This window comes from Talpa occidentalis, unplaced genomic scaffold (assembly GCF_014898055.3).
Source record: "Talpa occidentalis isolate TD23 unplaced genomic scaffold, MPIMG_talOcc4v2.1 talOcc4.15, whole genome shotgun sequence".
Taxonomy (NCBI): Eukaryota; Metazoa; Chordata; class Mammalia; order Eulipotyphla; family Talpidae; genus Talpa; species Talpa occidentalis.
The window spans coordinates 51,498,075-51,522,583 of NW_023601543.1; the positions used below are offsets into that span (position 1 = coordinate 51,498,075).

Below are 24,509 nucleotides of genomic sequence, written 5' to 3' on the forward strand. Positions count from 1 at the left end.
TTTCCTTCGTACTTCTCTTTCCTTTTCTGTTTTTGTTCTTTTTATTTCTGTTTCTTCAAGAGTACTTATTCGTTCTTCCATTTCATCTATTCTGCTTTCATTGCTTTTCCCAGAGTTCTTTAGTTCCTCCATTAATTCATTCTTTGATCTACTGCGTTTCGATTGCTTCCCCCTTTAGGGACTAAATTTCATTCTTCTGATCGTTGATTATTTTTCTCATATCATTGTTTTCTTTTATGAGTTCTGTCACTTTTTTAATCATGGCAATTTTAAATTCTCTTTCTGGAAGGCTCAGAAGTTTTTCCAGGTTTTTGTGGTGTGCTTTTTTCCTGGGGAGTTGTTAGGTTGCGTGTGGTTCTTCTACTCCCTACTGTCTGGTTTCTAATTTGTCGTATGCTTTGGGACACTGTGTTGCGGGGACTGGCCGGCATCTTGGGTGAACTTCTCCACTCCCCTCTGGCTCCTCCGGGAGCCATCTGTCGGTTTCAAGCAGTCTTTACTGAAGAATGGTCCTGTTCTAAAATGCCGATGTAGGGACACACTCCCCTGTGCCACTGGTCTGCCCCAGCAGTGGGTTCCCGCTCCCCCTCTAGGCTTGGACTGTGCCAGAAGGGGCCTGTCGTGGGCAAACTTCCCCGCTCACCTCTGGCTCCTGAGGGAGCTTTCTGCTGGTTTCAGGCAGTCTTTACTGAAGAAATGTCCCTGTTCTAAAATGGCAATGCGGGGCACACTCCCTGTGCGTGTGGTCTCAGGCACTCTTCTTCATGCCCGGTCTGCCCAGGCCGTGGTTGCCCGCTCTCCCTCTGGGCTCAGAGTTCTGGTCGGAAGGGGCCGGGCTTGGGCTAACTTCCCAGCTCGCCACTGGCTCCTCCGGGAGCCTTTTGCTGGTTTCAAGCAGTCTTTTCTGAAGAAAGGTCCCTGTTCTATGGGGTGTTAGTGACTTTTTTCTGGTCGATAGGTGGCGCCAGAGATCTCTCCTAGTGTCCTTTGAGAGCTGTTTTTTTCACCCCGTGGGACAGGGAACAGAGTGGGAATGGTAGGGTAAACCTCAATGGCTTTGGGGTGCTGTGTCTGCCTTGTGCCCCACCGTCGTGGAGAACCCACGCTCCGAATTTCATGCCCCACGTCTCAGTTCCAAAGCCCTCAGGTCCAGGATGCAGGCTTTAGCCTAGTTCAGTGTCCGCAGAAATGGCGCCTTTTGCACCCTGCTCCTGTGAGCAGGCGCCTGTTCCTGATTACTCAGTGAGGGACTTTCACCTCAGTGAGGGCCCCCGCGCGTCTCCCCACAAGCCTAGGTCGCAGCGACAGGGACCTGTGCAGCTGAGATCTGTGTTTGCTTTTCAAGCGAGCCACTTTTCCGCACAAGCTTACCGGTTGGCCCGGGGCTGTGTGCAGATCTCTGGGAGTCTCTGTTGTTCTCTAATGGCGCCTGGAGCCGTTCGCTCACCTCTGCGGCGAATCCTGCAGGGTTCTCCACAGCTCCCGTTCATGTTGTGTGGTGGCTGAAATAGTTCCTTTCCACTCACAGTCCCGCTTGATGCGTAGTTTGTTCTTGTTGGTCATTTTAGTTTGTTTTTTCCTCCTTTCTGTTGGTAGGAGAGTGCCAACTTTGTGGGAGGGGAGGGTAGCAGGGTTTCGCACTTTCCTCCCTTTTAGTCCTCTTTTATGGCAACTTTCTTCTTCGGGTAGTTTGCTGAAGTTGTCCGTTTATCTTCCGTGTCCCAGTTCTCATTGGGACCTGCCGCTTTTCCTCCCTATTAACTTTTGTTTTAATAGGAGATCTTACTCGCAGCGTCTCCTCGCCACCATGTTGATCTGCCTCCTTCTCCAAACAAATTTTATTAGATCAACATTACCTTGCCACTAAAAATCATATGAAGACACACACACACACACACACACACACACACACATCCCCCAAAACATAACATACCATTTTCCCTATGAAAATAGATTAAAAAATCCTCAAAAAATCTTAGCAAACCAAATTCAGTAATGCTTGAAAGGACCATATATCATCATCAAGTGGAATTTATTCTAAGTACACAAGGGTAGTTCAACATCTGAAAATCAGTGAATGGAATTCACCACATCAACAAAAAGAAACATAAAAATCACATAATCATATCAATAGGTGTAGAGAAAGCATTTAATAAGATTCAATATCAACATATGATTAAAAAGCACCAAAAATTGTGATAGGCAGAACATACCTTAACATAAAAAGGCCATATATGACTAACCCATAGCTAATATCACTCTCTATTTTTAAAAAAAAAATGTAAGAACTTTTAACTTAATTTTTATTTTTTTGGTGGATATACAATTTATTGTTTCCTTATTATTTTCAGTTTTATAAATTTTATTATTATTATTATTTATACATATTTAAAGATTCATTTATTCATGCATACAAGAGCTGGGGTGTAGGCCAGTATTTGGGGAATGAGAGTATTCATCAGAGACAGAGTGGGGAGCAGAACAGGCTGAGCCACTGAAATACACTCCTGGGGGGTGCAGTGGGTGAGACAGGAGAAGTCTGCTGCACCATGTGGGTCACCTTCCTGGCTGGGGAAGGAACTCATGTGCAGTGGGTAGCTCCAAAGTGCTGTGATTAATCCTTTGTGCCACTAGTGAGGCCCCTATATAAATATTTTGTTACATCATTCTTCCTTTGTGTAAAATGCATGCGTTCTCCTCTCTCAGGTATAATACCCATAAATTTCCGACCACCAATTCACTGGTGCACCATCACCATAGTCCCTTGTGTTCTTCCCTTCAATTTTTTGATTCCTCTCCCTTGCCCTCCCCTGCAGAGTGTCTCTGATTAATAGTTGCCTGTTAATTTTGTTTTTTTTTTAATTTATTATAATTATTTTCTTTCCTGATCCCTTATTTGGTTCCCCTACATTCCTCCTATAAGTGATACCATCCAATATTTTTATTTTACTTTCTGTCTTATTTCACTGAGCATCCCTTCCAGCTCCATCATGTTGTTATGAATGGGGATGAATTTATCTTTTTTGATTGTTAAATAGTATTCCATTGTGTATATATACCATATCTTCTTGATCCAGTCATCTATTTTTTGGGCATTTAAGTTGTTTCCCTATCTTACCTATTACATATAGTGCTACAATGAACATAAGGGTAAAGGTATCCTTTCGAATTAATGATTTTGTGTCCTTTGGGTAGACTTCTAGGAGTGGAATTGCTGGGTCATCTGGAAGCTCCATTTTTAGTAGTTTGAGGGACCTTCACACAGCTTTTCATAGTGCTTGGACTAGTTTGCATTCCCACCAGCAGTATAGGACAGTTCCTTTTTTCTCCATATCCTCACCAACATTTGTTGTTTCCAGTTTTTTGTTTTTTGTTTTTTTTTAATTGTGGGCCATTCTCACTGGTGTGAGGTGGTATCTCATTGTGGTTTTGATTTGCATTTCTCTGACAAGTGATGTTGAACATTTTTTTTTCATATACCTGTTGGCAATTTGCATTCTACCCAAAGAAAGAGACATCTTTGATTGGGGGAAACAAATTGCACACAATAATGCTGATGACAAAGATCTACAAAGAGCTTATGCAACTCAACAAACAATCCAGTCAAAAACTGGGCAGAAGAGCTAAAAAGACACTTCTCCAAAGAGGAAATGCTAACATCAGTCTCAATGGTAAAAATCTAAAAGCTTTTCCTCTAAGATATAGAAGAAGACAATGATGTCCATATTCACTAGTATTCAACACAGATTTAGAAGTGTTAGCTAGAATAATTGGCAAGTGAAAGATGTAAAATGGATCTACATTGGGAAAGACGTAAAACTATCATCATTTGTAATGACATGGCAATACAGGTAGAAATCCCTAAGACTAACCCTATAAAAAAATAGAAAAAAAATAAGAAATGAAAAGAAAAGTGGTAGCTGAAAAAATCAATTTATAAAAATCAGTTATGTTCCTATATACAATCAACATGCTAGGAATGAAAGAAATCAAGAAAAAAATCCCATCATAATTGCATCAAAAAGAATGAAGTACCTGAGAATAAACAACAAAGTGGGTGATAGACCTGCAAAATGAAAACGATAAGATACTGTTAAAAGTGGGCCTCCCCAGTGGCGCAGCAGTTGAGCGCTGGGTTGCAAACCTGCCCGCGGCCTCTGCAGCGCCAGTTAGATCCCCGGCTGCTCCCCGGCCACCGGAGGAGGGTCCCACATGGCGCGCAAACCTTTCCTGCCGCCTGCTGCCCCCCTCAGCAGTGTACTTCGGCCCTTCTGCCTGCTCTGCTCCCCGCTCTGGCTCTGGTGAATTCTCTCACCCTCCTGCGCTTCTGACTGTACCCAATGCATGTATAAACAAACAAGCAAACAAATAAATAAACAAATAAATAAAAAATACATGCCTAAAAAAAAAAAGATACTGTTTAAAGAAAGAAAAGAGGACACAAAGAAATGGAAATATGTTCCATGATTATATTGGATGATATAACATTATTAAAATTGACACTTTACCCAAAGTAATGTATACACTCTATGCAGTTCCTACCAAAGTTCCAATGAGATTCTTCAAAGAAATAGAACAAATTTTACTGAAATGTATGTGGAATGAGAAAAGAAGCCAAATAGCTAAAACAAAACTGATATAAAAGTGGAAGAACAGAGGTGTCACATATCTAGACTTCAAATTATATTACAAAATTGCAGTAACCAAAACAGTATGATACTGGAATTAAATCTTATACACCATCACTGGAATACAATCAAGAGTCCAGAATTAAACCCATATTGATATGGATTACAATCAAGAACCCAAGAGTTTACATTGAAGAAAATAGAATCTCTTTAACAAATGTTGCTATGAAAACTAGACAACATCTCGCAAAGGAATATTAGAAAACTACATCACAACATACACAGAAATTAACTCAATATAGACTAGAGACATGAAAGCATAAATTACACAGAAGAAAACATGAGCAAAATACTCCACAACATTGGCATCAATGATGTTTTATGGATTTTTCTCAAAAGGCAAGAGACCCAGAAAAGAATAAAAACAAATGGGACTTCATAAAACTATAAAGATTCTGCACACTGAACAAAATCCTTATTAAATAAGACATCCTACTGATGGGAGAATATGTTTACACATCATATATTTGATTAGGTTCTGATATCCAAGACATACATAGAATACATACAACTTAATAAAAAGAACAACAAAAACAATATAAATATAAACAGAAAAGCTAAATAGATATTTATTCAAAGAAAACAGGCACATGAACCCCTACACATGGGGTTAAATGATGCTACATGTGGTCATTTAAAAATGGTTCAACCTCTCTGGAAAGCTGTGTAGATATTCCTCAACCTGCTAAAGATGGAGCTTCCATATGATTCAGCAATTCCACTGCTAGGTATTTACCCAAAGGACACAAAAACATTAATTCAAAAGGGCATCTACACAGCTATGTTTACAGCAGCACTATTTACAATAGCTAAGCTATAGAAATTACTCGAATGCCCAATAATAGATGACTGGATCAAGAATATGCGGTGTACATACACAATGGAATATTACTCAGCAATCAAAAAAGATAAACTCATGCAATTTGCAACAACATGGATGGAACTGGAAGGGCTCATGCTCAGCGAAATAAACCAGAAAGAAACAGAAAAGTACTGGATGGTCTCAGTTATAGCTGGAATTTAGAAAACCTAAATAAGGGACCAGGAAAAAGACTAATTATAATAAAGTAAAAATCAAAATCACCAAGCAACTATAAACCAGAGACACGCTACAGGGGAGGGGGAGGAGGGAGTAGGATTAAAACAAGGGGGGTGGGAATTGTATGGGGACTATAACCAGGATGAAAATGCATACTTTGTGCAAAAATGAAAAATGATAAAAATATATAAAATTAAAAAAAAATAATAAGTAAATAAATAATAGAAAATAAAATGCTATAGATTTCAAACATAAAAAATAAGAAATTTTGGTATTTGTGACAATGTGGATAGAACTGTAGGGAATTATCCTAATTGAAATTAATCAATAAGAGAAAGACATCTACTGAAAGATTTCACTACTATGTGGAATATAGAGAAACAAAGCAATGGAACAGAAAAAAGTAAAACAAAACAAACCTTGGGAATCTGATTGCAAAACTAAAGTTACCAGAAGAGAAAGAATGTTGAAACAAATGTTGCAAAGAGTCCAATGGAGGAGGGCTGAGAATACCTTGTGGTGGGTGTGGTTTTATGAAACACATAAGAGAAAATGTGATACTATGCCTTTGAATGATATATAGTATTGCAAACCAATGTTACCTCAATTAAAAAAAAGACCTTTTACTAGCATCAGTGAATGAACGACTTTGCTAAAAATCCCTTTATTTCCTACTTTCACATTGTTAAGTGAGGATTTGCTTACTTAAATGTTTGTAAAGAACTTTCTGTCCCAGGAGTATGAAAAACAAAAGTTATCTAATAGATTGTGGCTTTTTCTTTTTTTTAAGATTTATTTTTATTTATTCATGCATACCAGAACTGGGGTTCTTGCCAGAGGTGTGGGTGGTGAGATGATTCACCAGAGACAGAGTGGGAAGCAGAACTAGCAAATAGCTCCGTGGCCAGAGGTTGAACTCATGACTTAGTGGCTGGTGATAGCATGATAGCAGGGAGGCCCGACAGTGGCTTTTTCTACACTGAATTTATAATCTGCCATTTATCTTTCAAAAAGTACAAGAGTAGAAAGTGTTTACAGATCACTCTCAACCTACAGAAAGAGTAGAGTATGCCATGCTAACACATTAATGCCTGATGTTAACAAATGTCTCCATCAGTACCAAGGAAGAAGTACTGTAAATTGCATAAATAACTTGTATCACTACCATAGCTTTCTCTAATAAAAAAAATATCCATCACACAAATTCAGAGAGAGTGTGATATAGAGAGTGAAATTAAAGGGCAACTGTTCTCATCTGTTTAATTTAGAGTTGGAGAACAAGGCCCAGCATGTAAAAGACTCATCTGAGGTTTTCAAGCAGTAATGATCAAGGAGGAACCTGAACATCTGAGTCGAGTTTTTTCTGATAAACCAGTATTCCTTGCAGCTTTTAGATACAGATGACACAACTCTGAGCTAAAATATTGTCCGGTGGAGCAGTTATACATATCTTTCTCCACCTTTACTTTGCTCTAGCTAAACCTTCCTTTGACATCTATGGTCAACAAGATATTTACCATTTACCATTTAAATCATTAACTTCAGTCCCAAGAATAACTGTGAAATGTAGGACCAGCAGGTCACCTACAAAAGCTATACCAGGGTTGGCTGAATTGGGCAAGTCCCCAAGTAAGTGAACAAGTACAACCACTTATGGGAAGATGAATACTTCTATTGATGTACTGAGTCTGTGTCTTGTAGGAAAAGGCTAGGATGGCTAGGATTCCCACTGGGCCAATGCCCGAGAACTTTGGGGAAAGTAATTTTGCTTCTCAGAGACTCAATCTATTGATATAGAAAGTAGGAATAACAATAACAACATTTTTCCTGTCTGAAAATCTAATGGTGGGGCCTCCCCGGTGGTCTAGTGGTTAAGTGTCAGTGTTATCACCTCTATGAACTGAATTTAAATCCCCGCCAGGGAGCTAAACCACAGTGTATTTCAGGAAATCTGCCTGTTCAGCTCACCACTCTGTCTCTGGTGAATCCTCTCACTCCCTGCATCTTTGGCCTACACCCCAGTTCTTCAATGTAAAAATAAAAATATTTAAAAATCATAAAAAACAAATAAATAAAACTCAAATGGCATAAGATGTGAATGTACTTTATCAAAGTAGAATACATTCACATAATCAATTATATTTAAATATGATTTTTTTAAATCTTTTTTTAATTTTTTTTTCAAGATTTATTTATTTATTTATACAAGCACTGGGTACAGTCAGAAGCATGGGAGGGTGAGAGAATTCACCAGAGCCAGAGCGGGGAACAGAACAGGAAGACCAATGAAGTACACTGCTGAGGGGAGCAGCGGGCAGCAGGAGAGCTCTGCGTACCATGTGGGACCCTCGCCCGGTGGCTGGGGATCGATCTGGTGCTGCAGAGGCTGCAGGCAGCTTTGCAACCCAGCGTTCAACCGCTGCACCACTGGGGAGACCCCTCAAATATGATTTTAAAGATTTATTTTTATTTATTTATGCATACAAGAACAGGGGTGTAGAGCAGAGGTGCAGGGGTGAAAGGATTCACCAGAGACAGAGTGAAGAGCAGAACAGGCAGATCTACTGAAATACACTGCCGAGGGGAGCGGGTGAGACAGGAGAGGTCTGCTGCACCATGTGAGTTAGTTCCCTGGCCAGGGATTGAACTCAGGCCATAATGGTGATACCATGATAGCACTGAGGCTTAACCCCTAAGCCAGCAGGGAGACCCCTAAATATGATTTTAAACAATAGTTATTAAGCATCTATCATGTGCCTGACACTGTATTAGGTGATGGGGATATATAAGCAAATCAACATATGCAAACACCTTTTCCTCATAGAATATAAATTCTTGTAGGGGAGATGGGCAATAAACAAAATATAAAAGCAAAATGTATTATGTGTCACATATCAACAAAGAAAGTAAAGCAGAAAAGGGGGAAAGATAATACAATTTGAAATAAAATGGTCAGGAATGGCCTCAAAGAGAGGGTGATACTTGAGTAAATGCATAAGGGAGGTAAGGAAGAGAGCTATGTGAACTCTGGGGGAAGAGTACTTTATGCAAAGGAAAAAAGCCAGTGAAAAAGGCTGTGAAAGGGGGACATGTCAGGCATTTTTAGGTTACAATAAGACTGTGGCTGAAGTAGTGAGATCATGTGAGAAAGAAGCAGATAAAGTCACATAGGCAAGAAGAGCTTGATAACAGAAGGATTTGTAAATAATAATTAGAATTCTGACTTTTTCTCAGTGAGAACTTGAAGACCATTTGAGGGCATTAAGCAGAGGAGTGACCTGACATAGGTTTTAAACAGCATCCCTGGCCTGCCAGACAAAGAAATGTTCTTACTTGTATTACAGATCCTATCACATTATAAGATGGGAAGATATAGTTTTACAGCCTTGCTTCTTAAATTTTAATATGTATTATTAAAATTCAGATTCAGTAGGTCTGGGGCATAGCTAAGGATACTGAATTTCTAACAAGTTCATGTAATAAAGATGTTGGTGGTCTAGGACATAACACTTTGACTGAAGATGCTTAATCCAAGACTTGGCATGGAGCAGGACTCTCCTAAACATTTGATACATGAAACACATGTTGGTGGTTTCATGTCCAATGCCATATAGACCATTCAAGTGGATATGTCTTTTTAAATATCAACCATTTTCCTAACGAGGAAAAGATAAAGAAGGAACATTGATAGATGGAGGGGAAGGAAAGGAAAACTACATTTTCCCTAATAGTTGTAATATTGTTACAAGAGCTTCGCTAATGCCACAGGAACAAGTGTCATCATCCCCATCCCCATTTCCATTTAAAATGGAAGGATTAAAACTGCCAGCATTCCATGAACCAGACTTCCTGAGCTGGAAAACTGCTGGGAACTAGAGGAGGGATTGAATAGCCAGGTTGACCTTTAATACACTGAAGGCAGGTGTGCCTCACTCTCTGGCTTGTTCTACTCTGACTGGCACCATGGTAATGCTGGTAGGATGGAGGTCATCTAGACACAATTAAAATCTCTCTCTCTCTCTCTCCCCTCCTTCCCTCCCTCTCTCTCCCACCTCCCTTTTCTAACTCCCTTTGTAATTTTGTTTTATTATTTTTCTCTGCATGTGCGCATTTGGCTCTTGTTCCCAGTTTTCAAGCATATGGGAGGGCTCACAAATTTGAGCATGCCCCTTTTATTTCTGTGGATGTCTGCTAATAGCGGGTGCCCAATGTGGAGCCATCACATCTGTGGTTGACCAGACTCTTTCACACATTAGTCACCCTAAGAGAGTTGCAATTGCATGACACATGGTGGAATTTCTCTCTTCTAATTTAAAGGAGTTTGGCTTTATTTCAGAAAAGCACTCTGTGTTTTGATTTAAACATGGCTTCATATCATGTAGTGTTTCGCCTATATTTCCTTCTATGTATTTTATGGTTTCAGGTCTTATGTCTAGTTCTTTAATCCATTTTGAGTTGATTTTTGTGTATGGTGTGAGGTAGTGGTCAAGCTTCATTCTTTTGCATGTAGTGACCCAGTTTTCCCAGCACCATTTATTAAACAAACTTTCTTTGTTCCAACGCATAGTCTTTGCTCCTTTGTCAAAGATTAGTTGACCATAAATCTGTGTGCTTATTTCTGGATTTTCTATTCAATTCCATTGGTCTGTGTGTCTCTTCTGGTTCCAATACCATGCAGTTTTGATGATTATGGCTTTCATGGAATATTACTCAGCATTCAAAAAAGATAAACACATGCAATTTGCAGCAACATGGATGGCGCTGGAAGGGATCATGCTCAGCGAAATAAGCCAGAAAGAAAAAGAAAAATACCGTATGGTCTCACTCATAGCAGGAATCTAGAAAACTTAAATAAGGGACCAGGAAAAAGAATAACTGGAGGAATTTTGTAAAACATCAGACAGATGGGACGAGTTACTATATATACACATATTTATGTCCCTCCATTAGTTATAGATAAAAGACATAGACTCACCTGATGGCACAAAGAAAGGCAGAACCTGACAGCAATAAGTGGGAGAAGGAATAGGAAAGAACAACCACTTACTGGAAGCTTTGAATCTACCAACAGAGAAAACCTTTAGAGAGAGTCAGCATCCCTCCTTAGGTGGCTGCAGATGCTCCCTCCATAGGCCTCACCCCCTTCCCCACATAAGAGGACCAGAATGTCTTCTCCTTCTCATAACAGGTCCTGATTTGATCAAAGGAACTGCCTGGGAGTAGGGAAGTTCAGTCTTCTTCAATTCTGGGCAGGTAGATTGAACAGGCCAAGCGTAGCCTGCCAGATACTATCTGTCACAAGTTCCCATTTCTACTGGGACATCCTGAATTGGATAAAGTCTGCCCCTTCATACATACAGTATCCTCAAAGGATGGCTAATTTGTTTGCTTCTAATTTTTCCTAGCATTGGCACACCAGGGTAGACATACAATCCATGTCATATGTGCTATTTCAAAATATATATTTATATACTTTTTGCATTGTTGTTCACTTTTGTACTTTTGATTTCTCCTCTTAGGTATAATCCCCATAAAATTACCACCAACAAGACACCCATGAACCATCACCATAGTCTCTTGTGCTTTTTCTTTCTCCTGTTTTGATCCCACTCCCTCGTCCTCCCCTGCGGAATGTCTCCGATTTATAGTTTTCCTGCTAGTTTTGTCTTCTTTTTTTCTGAGTCCCTTGTATGGTTTCCTTACAGTCCTCCTAAAAGTGACAGCATCTCATGATTTTTCTTTTTATCCTTCTGACTTCTTTAACTAAGCATAATCCCTTCTGGGTACATCCATATTGCTATGATATTGGATTAGAAATGAATGGTTTTAGGAAAGGCTAATGAGGCTTGTCATCTCCACCAGGAAGAGCCAGAAACTTCAGAACTATAAAAGGTTGTCCCAATTCTAGACCCTAAACAGGACCCCAGTGATGTGGGAATGGGAAGGCTAGAACACTAGAGAAGATACTTATTACCAGTACTGAGGAAGGGAATGCCTAAACAAAAAAAGCATCAGATCTATGGTCAGCTTGCTAGTTTTGTCTTTTTTCTTGACCTTTTGTTCAGTTTCTCTATGTTCTGGATACAAGTGAAACCATCTGATATTTATCCTTTCCCTTCTGGCTAATTTCAGTTAGCATAATCTGAGGCATACAGAAAGGGGAGAGAGGGAGGTCCAACCAAGGGAGGGAAGAACACAAGGAAATATGGTGATGGTTCATGGGTGATGTGGTGGTGGGAGAACTGAAGGGAGAAACCAATTACTGTACAAAAATGAACAATGATGTAAGAAAAACAATAATAATAATAAAAGAATGGAGCTTAGTGAAAAGGTCAATGAGGTTCCATTTGAGTTTTTTAAAAGGATATCCTGTTGGCGCAAGGGTTAAGACACAACCTATGAAGAAATTTGCAACCACTGCAGCGTGAGTTTTATTCCCAGCCAGCCAGGGAGCAACCTACATGGCACAGCAGACCTCTCCTGTCATGCCCGCTGCTCCCCTCAGCAGTATATTTTGGTCAATCTACCTGTTCTGTTCCCCACTCTGTCTCTGGTGAATCCTCTCACCCCTCACTCCCCTCTGCCCTGGACCCCAGATCTTGTATGCATAAATATATCAATTTTTTTAAATGGATATTCAAACTTAAAGTACTTACACAGACTGAATCCATATGTTCCAGAAATGCTCAGATGATTAACATGACATTCATTGGGCAGACTACTCCAGATAAAAGATTTAAATTAACCGAGGTAGAAATTGCTGTATAGATGAGTCCTTCCCAGTTGGTGGATAAAGCCTTTAGAGTTCAGAATCACAGAGAATAAAGGAGGCCTTATCTTCCATCGATTTTCACACAGAGGGAAGACAGGACAGGATTTAGGAGGAACAGAGAAGGGACATGGAGGGAAATAGAAGTGAGCCTTTAAGGAAGAGTCAGTGTGCTTATTGTAAGTAAGAGGACATTGGAAGGACAAGAATCCCAGGTTGGAAGAAAGAATGAGAAAATGGGAAGAAAGGAAAATGATGACAGCACAGAATGAGGATTCAGATGGGGATTTCAGAAGGAAATACAGGCAAAGTAAAAGGAATGAAGAAGTAAGGTGGGAGGAAAAGACAGAAAATGATAGTCCAGGTTGGGGGTTCAGATAAAGAATATGGGGACCCAGGGGCTCTACTTGATCTGGAAAAGTCTCATGATAACCCCCATGGAGTTGTGGGTAACTCTCACCTTGAAGTACTCTTTGATTGACATTTTGGTAGACACTAGAGATACCAATTTGTTTGGAATTCTGCATTAGGGCAGATCACCAAGAAGACTGTACCAGTCACTGGGGTAATGTGAAGATCATAACAGAAAGACATTTTACAACCTCTGGAATGGTAATTTTGTGATACAAACCTATAACATTGTTTTCTACACATGGAAGAGTGTCCAGTTACCCTCCTTGACTGTCACATCTTAACTTATTGTGCATATTATTTTCTCACTCTAAGATCAGAATCTGCACCTATGAATATCCCCAGAATATGCCTTATGATTCCAGACGGTACTCACTCAGGATGCTCTATCAAAAAGTAAAATGTTTCCCGCAGAAATCTATGAAAGGGTAAGTGAAGTGGTTTTAGCATATGGAACCCTCAGATATGCAAAAAATGCAGATCCTGAAAGAATAGAAATGGTGTGAAGGAGCAGTGGCCAAAAGAGAAAGAAATATCATTTGAAAGAGGAGGTCTTCAGGGAAATTCACTCAGTATCACAAAAGTTTCTTCAATCTTGCCTCATTTGGCCAACACTAATTTTGTTGGTAAAGAATCACTCTTCATTCAGGATTTGAGGGCCATTAATGAAATTGTCCAGGACATAATGGAAATTTGTCAAACACTTACACACTGTTAACTACCATACCTGGGATTTGGGGTTAGTTCACAGTACTGGCTTTGAAGGATGCCTTTTTCTATATCCCAATGCATGTGCAGGATCAGTTACTCCTTGTTTTTAAATGGCAGGACCAGGATTCCAAAAGCACTCTGCTATATTGTTGGACTTTGCCCCCCTAAGAGTTTAAGAATTTCCCAACTATATTTGGATAAATGCTGACCAGGGATTTCAGAAAGGTTCAATGTAAACAGGGCATCCTCCTACAAATATGTAGACTATTTACTAATTGCCAGGCCTGACTATGAATCTTATCTGAAGAATATCATATTGATTTTGAATCATTTAGCAGAAAGTGGTTGTAAGGGGTTAGTTCAAAAGGTTTACAAATACAAACAGAAGATAACATACTTGGGCTTTGTGATTAAAAAAGGCAAATAAAGTCTCATGACCAAAAGAAAACAAGTGATTTCAGTTCTAAATCTCTAGCAATCGAAGGCAATTATATAGATTTTGGGAATGACTGGGTTTTTGTAAAATTTGTATCCCCAAATCCTTAAAGGACACCCTCAAAGGCCAGGATTCTGAACCTTTGTTTTGACCTCTGGAATGTCAACAAGTCTTTGATTAAATAAAGGGAAGCTGGATCTCAGCACCACCCTCAGGGCTGCCATACCCTAGGAAGCCTTTTTGATTCTATAGGCAGAGAAACAGAAAGTTAGCCTAAGATTCCTAGTCTAATTAATGGGGACAAAAAATGCAACCCTTCACATACCTGTTTAAACAACTGGACCACACTAATAAGGGATGGACTCCCTGTTTGTGGGCTGTAGGTGACATTTGTGACCTTTTGCATGAAGCAGAAAAAATATGTCTTAGGTCAGCTCATCACTGTATATGTCACATCATTGGCATTGTTTTAGCACAGAAGTGTGGACTTTGATTGACTACTGGGCAAATGGAGACATATCAAGCAGTGCTAATAGAATGTATATCTATAAGTTATCAGCTGTGTAAATGCAACTACCTTGTTTTCAAGCAATGTAGAAAGCCTTAAGAGTGGAATCTAAATCCACAACTGTCCAGAAATCATTGAAACAGTGTATGCTAGCTGACCAGATTTGTCTCACCAGCTCTTGCCATATCCAGATGGGAGCTGTTTATAGATGGGAGCAGATTTTGAACACAAGATTGTTGATGTGCAGGATATGCAGTGGTGATACTTCAGACACTATAGATGCCAAGACCCTCCCATCAGGTATGTCAACAGACAGCCAAGTTGACAGTTCTGACCCTGGAAGTCACTTAAAGGTAAGAGGGAAAATAGTCATTATCTCAAAATATTTTTTCATGGCCCTACACCACATGCAGAGCTATGGAAAGAAAAGGAACTCCCTATAGGAAGTAATAAAGACATTAAACACCTTCTAGAATTCTTGTCCTTGCTGAAAGCAGTAGATTTTCCATCATCCATAATAGTGATACATTGTCCTAGCCACCAAAGGGATAGACCTGAAATTACAGAAGGCAATGAGCAGCTGACTATGTTGCTAGGGTTGCTGCATAGTGTACTCTCTAGGAAGCACTCATCCATCCCATAGAATTATCTCAATTTGTCCCCAAATATACTGATTGGGATGAGGAAAGGGCCTTTGAATAGGGATTTGCTAACTTCAACCCTAGTTCCACTTGGAGGATGAACTTAACATGATATACTCTTCTCAGAGGCTCTAGTCTACCCATTATTGAAACATAAACTTGAGGGATCCCACAATGGGAGAGATGCCTTCCAGCATCCTGAGTACCCATATTTAAAAAGGTGCTATTTGCACAGAATGGCTCACTGTATCACCCAAGTTTTTCACTTATGCACCTAGAATAACCCCAATGCTGACTCGCACCCTAAAGCTACTGGGGTTCAATATATGGGCAAGTGCCCTTTTGAAGAATGGCAAGTGAATATTACCCTAATGCCTAAGACCACTGGCAATTAAAAGTATGTTTTGTATCTTCAGATATCTTCTCAGGATGGGTTAAAGCATTTCCTCCCCACTAGGGTGGAAAAAGCTTGAGAAGTTGCCAAATAAGTACTAAGGGAAGTAATCCTTAGCTTCACTTGCACAACTCTATTCAGAGTAACAATTGTCCTGCATTTGTTTCAGAAGTCATTCATAAAAATGCCATCTAGAGGGCCTCCCTGGTGGCACAGAGGTGGAAGTCTCAATGCTATCAAGCTATCTCCAGCCACGGCAGCATGAGTTTGATCCCCAGGCTTGAAGCTCATCCACAAGGCACAGCAGACCTCTCCTACCTCACCCGTGCTCCCCTCAGCAGTATATTTCAATCACTTTGCCTGTTCTGCTCCCCATTCTGTCTCTGGTGAATCCTCTCACCCACATACCTCTGACTTACACCCCAGTTCTTGTATGTATTAATTAATTAATTAATTAATTAATTTTAATAAATAAATTAAAAATAAATCTTAAATCTTTACCAAATGTATTCTAGATTACTTGGAAACTACATGATGCCTGGAAATCTCAATCTACACTCACACTGAAAAAATGAATTACACTTTAAAGAAGACCTTGGCAAAACTATGCCAAAAAACCCACCTGCATTGGGATCAGGAATTGTCCACTGCTCTCCTACAGATAAGAATGAATCCCAGAAATGGGCTATGTTTAAGCCCTTTGATACTGTATTTGGAAGACTATTCCAAGCTTCAATTTTAAACACTGTATCAGACATTATTTAAGCACCTTTGATAGTGTTTTTGGAAGACTATTCCAAGCTTCAATTTTGAACACTGTACGAGACATAGAACAATAAGGTAGAATCAACATATTGAGGCTATTTTAGCTGTTACTTCTAAGTTTGCACTTTTTATGATTTCTACACCTCAAGATGAACCATTGCATCTTTTCATAACTGGTCATCAGGTCTTATTCAAGACCTGCTAGGGTGGAGATACCCAAACTTAACTGTTGAAGAAGTGATCTGGTCATTATGGTATTTTGCTAAACTACTCATTCTTTGAAACCTGTAGACACAAAACCCTGCAGCGGCACTGCAGAGGCTGCAGGCAGCTTCGCAGGCCAGCGCTCAACCGCTGCACCACCAGGAGAGGCTCTTCCCTTTTTGTCTTTTTGCAGACTGCTGTTTTTGTTGTTTGTTTGTTTTCAGGTAAATCTGTGGTTAAGGTAAAAACAAACAAAAAAAAAAAACATCCTGGCCAGTTCAATGTGAATAGAACTGACTTTCAATCAGACAGTGATCAAGAGTTTGCTTTTGCATGGAAGCAAAGAAAAAGTTATGTCTTGGGCCTCCCCTGGTGGAGCAGCGGTTGAGTGCTGGGCTGTGAAGCTGCCCGCAGCCTCTGCAGTACTGGTTCTATCCCTGGCCACTGGCCAGGGTCTCCCACATGGTACGCAGACCTCCCCTGCCGCACCCACTGCTCCCCTCAGCAGTGTATTTCGTCCATCTGCCTGTTCTGTTCCCCCCTCTGGCTCTGGTGAATTCTCTCATCCTCTTGCGCTTCTGACTGGACCCAGTGCTTGTATAAATAAATAAATAAATCTTTTTAAAAGAAAAAAAAAAATAAAAAGCTGTGTCTTTGAGAAAATGAATAAAACTTTATTTGCAGAAGATATTCCGTGCAGGTTAAATAAAAACTAATAATTGATTGTGTCTATATGATTTAGATCTGTATGTCTTCCCCTTTGTGTCTAATTGTTCTGGCATATTGAAATACACTGCTGAGGGGAGCAACAGGTGAGAAAGGAGAGGTCTGCTGCTCCATGTGGGTCAGCAAACTGGCTGGGGATCGAATTTGTGCTGCAGTGACTGCTGATAGCTTCATAATGCTGAGACTTAACCCCTTGCACCACCAGGGAGGCCCAATAATGAAGATAATTTTAATAAGTTTTATTTGAAATGATGTTTTCAGGGGTCTTTTTTTTGATTCCAGAAAAACTTATTTTTCAGGTGAACATGATGAGCAGAAATGTTAAATTTAATTTTGTGAGCAGAATTAAATCATGCATTTTCTGTTTCCTTGATACCAGCATAATATGGAAAACTGTAATAATTATTATTATTCATGGCAATGTGTCATGAATAATGACATTTGCATAATTTCAAAAGGGAATTTTATTTTTCTCTTCCTAAATTAGATAATTTGAAACATTTTATTTCTAACATTTTGATAGGAATTCCCTCTCAGAGTTGAAATAGATCATAGCCAAGAAGGCAACTTTGCCTGTAGGTTCCAGAGATCTTCAAGGAAGGTAGGGAAAATTGACTCCATTGGCAATTACGAAAGTCTGAGAGAAAAGTCTTGGGTACCTTTAGAAGGAGAAATCTCAGATGACATCTGTTAAGGGTGTGGCCTCGTTGCCCCCAAAAAGTTCAACTTAAGATCCCTTATGGAAAGTTCCAACAATGCCAACAAAAATTCTGCTTGGAAGCCTGCCCTGTGTGTGTGTGTGTCTGTGTGTGTGTGTATTTGCAGACATACTGTGCAAAAAAAAAATAAATTGGAATTAGATTTAGTTAATAAATGCATTTTACTGTATTATTTGATAGAATTGGAATGAAGGTGACGAAATTATTTTAATCAGCAGAAACAATTCTAAGATTTTTTAAAAAGATTTATTTATTTATACAAGAGCTGGGATACAGGTCAGAAGTGTGGGAGGGTGAGAGGATTCACCAGAGACAGGGCGGGGAGCAGAACAGGCAGACGGACCAAAGGCACTGCTGAGGGGAGCAGCGGGCAAGACAGAGAGGTCTGCCACACCATGTGGGCATCTCTCTGGCTGGCCAGGAATCGAACCTGAGCTGCCAAGGCTGCGGACAGCTTCATAGCACTGTGCTCAACCCGCTGCACGACTGGGGAAGCCCTCTTTTTTCACTCTTCTGAGCTTTACCAATATTCTGTTTGCTATATGCTTGGTTAATGTCTGTGGCTTTTTGCTTGGACTGACTGACCATTTTCTAGAAATGGAGGACTTGCCATATTGGAGGTCAATTGACAATGTCTGGTGACCTGATTGTTAATTCCTTTAAATGCGCTGTAACCCCAGAAAAGACAGACTTCTGAGGGTACATCCCAGTATCCCAACTTTCACCACTGAAATGGTAGGAACAGGGCCTCCCTGGCAGTGTAGTTGTTAAGTCTCAGTGCTATCACACTATCACCACTGTGGCCTGAGTTTGATAATTGGCCAGGGAGCTGACCCACATGTTGCAATAGGCCTCTCCTGTCTCACCTGCTGCTCCCCTCTCTGTGTATTTCAGTAGATCCACCTTTTCTGCTCCCCACTCTGTCTCTGGTAAATCCTCTCACCCCCCGCATCTCTGGTCTACACTCCAGTTCTTCTATGCCTACATAAATAAATAATAAAATAAATCTAAAAAAAAATTGTAACAGCAAAGGAAAACTGGGGAATTTGTGGAGGACACAGCAACAGGTGCCATCTTCCCTGCCACCTACATCTCAGAAAACTTTTACTATAACTACCAGCATGCCATGAGCCAGACTTCTTGAACAGTGGGTGCTGCTGCATACTAGTAGTGCAGCATAGTGGCCAGGTTGACCTAGAGAAAGAAAAGACAGGCAGTCCTCACCCTCTTTCTTTTTCAGCTATAACTTACACCTACTGGTAAGACAGAAGACATCTACCCACATGCTAGCCAATTTCTCTCTCTCTGGTCCCCCTCTCCTAACTCCTCTTATAAATAAACCTTCATTTTTTACTTCTCTCTATATCCGCTTTTTGGTCTTGTCCTGAGTTCTTAAACATGTGGGTGAGGACTCACAAACTGGGGCAACCCCTTTTCATTTCTTGGGTTGCCCAGTAGCAATATTGTGCTTACTTAATTTCCTCAAAATCTTTAAGGTATTAATAAAATGAAGCCTACTAGACAAATGAGAAAATTAAGGTCAGAGGGGTTAAAGAGCACTTTAAGGCCACAGGGTTAATTAGTGACTAAATTAGAATATGAAAGCCAGTATACCCATGTCCCCAAAGCCTTTGCTAATTCTATACTATAACATCACTTCATGAATTGGGAGCAGGATGAGGGGGTGTTTATAATCTTTACCTGGCAGGAGTGAGAAAATAAATTGAAGAGCATTAAAGTCTACAGACCTTGGCTTTGATTTTTCCAGAGATAAATTGCCCAACATGGTTACCCTAAGTCTCATGTGGCTATTTAAATTAATTAAAACAAAATAAAATTTAAAATTCATTTTCTTAGTAATATTAAACATATCTCAAGTGCTCAATAGCCACAAATGCCTGATTAGTTCCTATTCTGTTGAAGAGTTCAGATATTGAGCTTTGTCATTATTGCAGGAAGTTTAATCGGGTAGCACTGCTCTAAAGAAACAAGAATTTTTAAAAATTTATTTGTATTTATTGATGTATAAAGAACTGGGGTATAGGCCAGAGGTGTGGGGGGTGAGAGGATTCACCAGAGATAGAGTGGGGAGCGGAACAAGAGGATCTATGGTAATACACTGGTAAGGGGAACAGCAGGCGAAACAGAAGAGGTCTGCAGCGCCATTTGGGTCTGCTCCCTGGCTGGGCACTGAACTCGTGCTGGACTCATATTGAATTCATGCTGCAGTGGCTGGCCATAGCTTGATATGCACTGAGACTATAACCCCTGCACCACCAGGGAGGCCAAGAAACAAGATCTTTGAAAAAGGTTGGAACTAAAGTAATGACTTCAGTCAAGAATCTGGTACCACTCAACAGGTTTGGGGAACAGAAATATGACCTGACCCCTCATCTGGAAAGATGGTTATAAAAATATTTAGAGTTGAAGCCAGTGAATGAGTGTGTGCGTGTGTGTGTGCATGTTTGTGTGTTTAATCTTTTTAAATCATTCTTTTGTACATTTCTCATTGTTTTTTCCATCTGTTTAGAAAAATGGTGTTTGAAAATGCCAACTTGTCTCTGCTGAATTCAATGAAGTGTGAGGAAAAGGTTTTTCATCTCATTCATATCAAGGAGACTGAATGGAAAAAAAATTGGGAATGCGGAGCCACAGATCCTGAGGAGCAAAGTGGCAAACAGCAGGGACTAATACTTGTTCACCCTGTCTTTATCTCCAGTATGTCTGGAGATATAGCTTTATCTCAAACTCAACCAGTTTTCTAAAAGTGAGGATTTCTAAAAGTAGAAGATCTGCACCATCAGTATCACCAGGGATACTTGTTAAATATAGAGATACCTGTGCCTTTTCCCAGACTAAAAATTTACAACATTGAGGGGGGAGAGAGTTGAAAAGGAGTTGGGATCTGCATGTATAACAAGCTTCCCCAGGGACTCTGGTGCACATATTTGTGAACCACTGGCATGAAGGGAGATGTGTTTTATTTAAATAATGAGGTCAGACCCTTACATATGGTGGCAACAACTGGAGCAGAAGCTAAGAGGATATGTGTAGAAATTAAGGGGGGGAGGAAGGAAGTATAAAAAAGGGTAAGGAGAGGCATAGGGAGAGATGAGAGAGAAACAGAGCAAGAATTAGAGAAAAGAAGAGAAACAGAGAGACAGAAAAACCCCAAGAAAACAGTTTTGTCCACTAGACAGAAATTAGGAGCCCGTCCAGCTGTACTTATTAACATCTTGGGATTGTCACAGGTAGAGTCCATATGGTTTGTTGATTTTCCATTGAAATGCCCTCTACCCTACACTGAGTTCAGTCACATGCACTAACATAACAGGGCCTACCTCACAAATGTCTTTGAGATGCTTGATGTAATGACGCTCAGTGCTCATGATCTCATTGATGACATTGGCTCGCATCTGGTCCCGGTTCTGGAGTGGCCGGCCCAGACAGAGGCAGTCTGAGTTGGGATCCAAGTGCCCATTTTGCATGTCACTGGATCCTTCTTCCACCCCATCCTCCTGGTTCACCCAAAGCTGTGGAAGCAAATAGAAGAATAATTAATTAGTTTCTTTCTTTGAGAAATTTCAGCCCAGTAGGAAAAGTATAAACTAAAATCTTCAGGTATTCAGAGAGCCTTCAACTGGAGGCCCAACTATAAACAGAATGGCATGCCTAGCTCTAGGGTGACATGCTGGCCCTAGACATGAGTCCAATTCTCTACACTTCTGCTGACCTATCTGTAAAATAGAGGATGGAGAATAATTTCCAAATTTTTGTTGGCTAAAAATATTTCAGAGGAGAGAATTATGGTAAGCAGAACTCATTCATGCTGGAACATATACAGGCAGCACAGCTGCACTGAAAAATAAGGATTAAGTATACGTCTTGGGTGCCCCAACTGGATTGGTGCCACAAACCATAGTACCTACCAGCATGGAAGCTAAAGCTTGATACTGGAGTGGACAACCCCAAAACAGGCCATTTTTATTGATTCCTATCAAAGGGTGTACAAATAATCATTAAAATTTGAGTGTAAAATTCCTTGGATATGCAAGGATCTCTAATTCCTTGAGGATGGAGTGGGAATGACAGAATGTTCCCCCACCATATAATAGAAATAGTTGTTGTTTGAACACTTACTACACACCAGCCATTATGCTAAGATATTTCAATAAACTCTACTATTCAAACCTTCTATGTAGGTAGGTACCATTATCATCACCACTTCACAGAAGAGGAAACTGAGGCTCAAAAAAGTTAAGGAATTTGCTTCAAGTCACACAGTTAAGAAGCAGAGGATCTGGGATAGGTGCCAGGCAGTGTGTAACTCCAGAGCCTGTGCTCTTAAACACTGTACTAATTTTTTAAATTATTAATTAATTAATTTATATTTATTTTACATCATTGATCATTTTTTTTTACAATGTTTGCTTTCTTTTCTCAGGTGTAGTCGCCATAGAATTTCCACCACCAATTCACCAGTGCACCATCACCATAGTCCCTTGTGCTCTTCCCACCCTCATTTTGATCACTCTCTCTCCCCCTCCCCAGCTGAATATCTCTGATTTATAGTTTTCTTTTTTTTTTGTTTTGTTTTCTTGTGTTTTTTATTATTATTATGTTTTCCCTGACACCTTATTTGGTTCCCCTATATTCCTCCTATAAGTGAAACTATCCGATATTTTTCTTTTTCTATCTGACTTATTTAACTGAGCATAATCCCTTCTACCTCCATCTATTTTGCTGTGAATGGCATTAGTTTATATTTTTGTTTACGATTTATTTATTTATTTATACAAGCATTGGGTACAGTCAGAAGTGCAGGAGGGTGACAGAATTCACCAGAGCCAGAGTGGGGAACAGAACAGTCAGATTGACAAAATACACTGCTGAGGGGAACAGCGGGGGTGGCAGGAGAGGTCTGCTGCACCATGTGGGACCCACGCAGGCGGCCGGGGATAGTTTATCTTTTTTGATTGCTGAATAATTTTATGTGAGACTAGAAATAATTAGGGAAGGGCTTGGGCCAAGGTGAGGTGATGAATGGATAATTATTAGAATCATCAGAAATGGATAGAGTTGGGAGAAGTTGAAACTATTCAATCCAAATCATGAAGGCAAAGAGATGCATAAAAACCTCTTCTGGGGAAGCTGGGTGAAACGTGTTTGGATGAAGGATAACTTCTCTTAAATATGCCATCAGGGAGAAGGTTTATTTCACCTTAGGCTTTGAAGGCAGAACACTGGGGTGGAGGGTGCAGAGAAAAAAAGGAAGGATAAGACTCTGGGAATAGTGGTAAAATCTTCTAGGGGAAAGTAGCCAAAGAGCTTTCCAGTTGTCTAAATAGCTTTAATCAACAATCTATCTCTCCCCTCTTCACCCTCCAACTTTTTCCACATTCATGCCTCAAGAATATAAGTTCAGAGGGGGCGGAGCAACAAGGCGGCGAGGAGATGCTGCGAGTAAGATCTCCCATTAAAAAAAGTTAATAGGGAGGAAAAGCGGCAGGTCCCAGTGAGAACTGGGACACGGAAGATAAACGGGTGACTCCAGCAAACTGCCCGAAGAAGAAAGTTGCCATAAAAGAGGACTAGAAGGGAGGAAAGCGCAGAACCCTGCTCTCCTCCCGCGCCCACAAAGTCGGCACTCTCCGACCAGCAGAGAGGAGGAAAAAAACAAACTAAAACGACCAACAAGAACAAACTACGCAGCAAGCGGGACTGTGAGTGGAAAGGAACTATTGCAGCCACCACACCCCGTGAACGGGAGCTATGGAGAACCCTGCAGGATTCCCCGCGGTGGTGAGCAAACTGCTCAGGGCGCCATTAGAGAACAAAGAGACTCTGGAGGAGACCTGCACACAGCCCCGGACCAGCCGATAACCTTGCGCTGAAAAGTGGCGCACTTGGCGTGCTTAAAAAGCAAACGCAGATCTGGATCAAGGCTGCCCGGGTCCCCGCGCCTGCGACCTAGGCTTGGGGGGAGACTCGCAGAGGCCCTCACTGAGGTGAAAGTCCCTCACTGAGTAAGCAGGAACCAGGTGCCCAGGCAAGGGAGCGGGGTGCAAAAGGCGCCATTCCCGCGCCACTGAACTGGGCTACAGCCAGCGTCCTGGACCTGAGGGCTTTGGAACTGAGACCCGGGGCATGGAATTCGGGGCGTGGGTTCCCCACGACGGTGGGGCACAAGGCAGACACAGCACCCCAAAGCCGTTGAGGTTTACCCTACCAATCTCGCTCTGTTCCCTGTCCCAAGGGGGGTGCATCGAAAAGCAGCCCCCCAAGAACAAAAGGGAGATCTCTGGCGCCACCTAGCGACCAGAAAAAAAGTCACTAACACCCCATAGAACAGGGAAATTCCTTCAGAAAAAACTTCTTTTGAAAAAGGCAGAAGGCTTCTGGAGGACCCAGTGGCCAGCTGGGAAGTTAGCCGACGCCAGCCCCTTCCAACCAGCAGTCTGAGCCCACAGAGAGGAAGGCACCCACATCCGGGACAAA

General features: G+C 40.8%; 1 protein-coding gene across 1 annotated transcript in view; it reads right to left on the minus strand.

The window, feature by feature from the left end:
* The window catches only part of ARHGEF9 (Cdc42 guanine nucleotide exchange factor 9), a 262,188-nt gene that overhangs the window by 94,808 nt on the left and 142,871 nt on the right, over nucleotides 1-24,509 (minus strand). Inside the window, exon 3 of the mRNA XM_054695699.1 lies at nucleotides 21,353-21,544. Within this exon, the coding sequence (XP_054551674.1) occupies nucleotides 21,353-21,544 (192 nt within the window). The remainder of the gene's footprint in view (nucleotides 1-21,352; nucleotides 21,545-24,509) is intronic.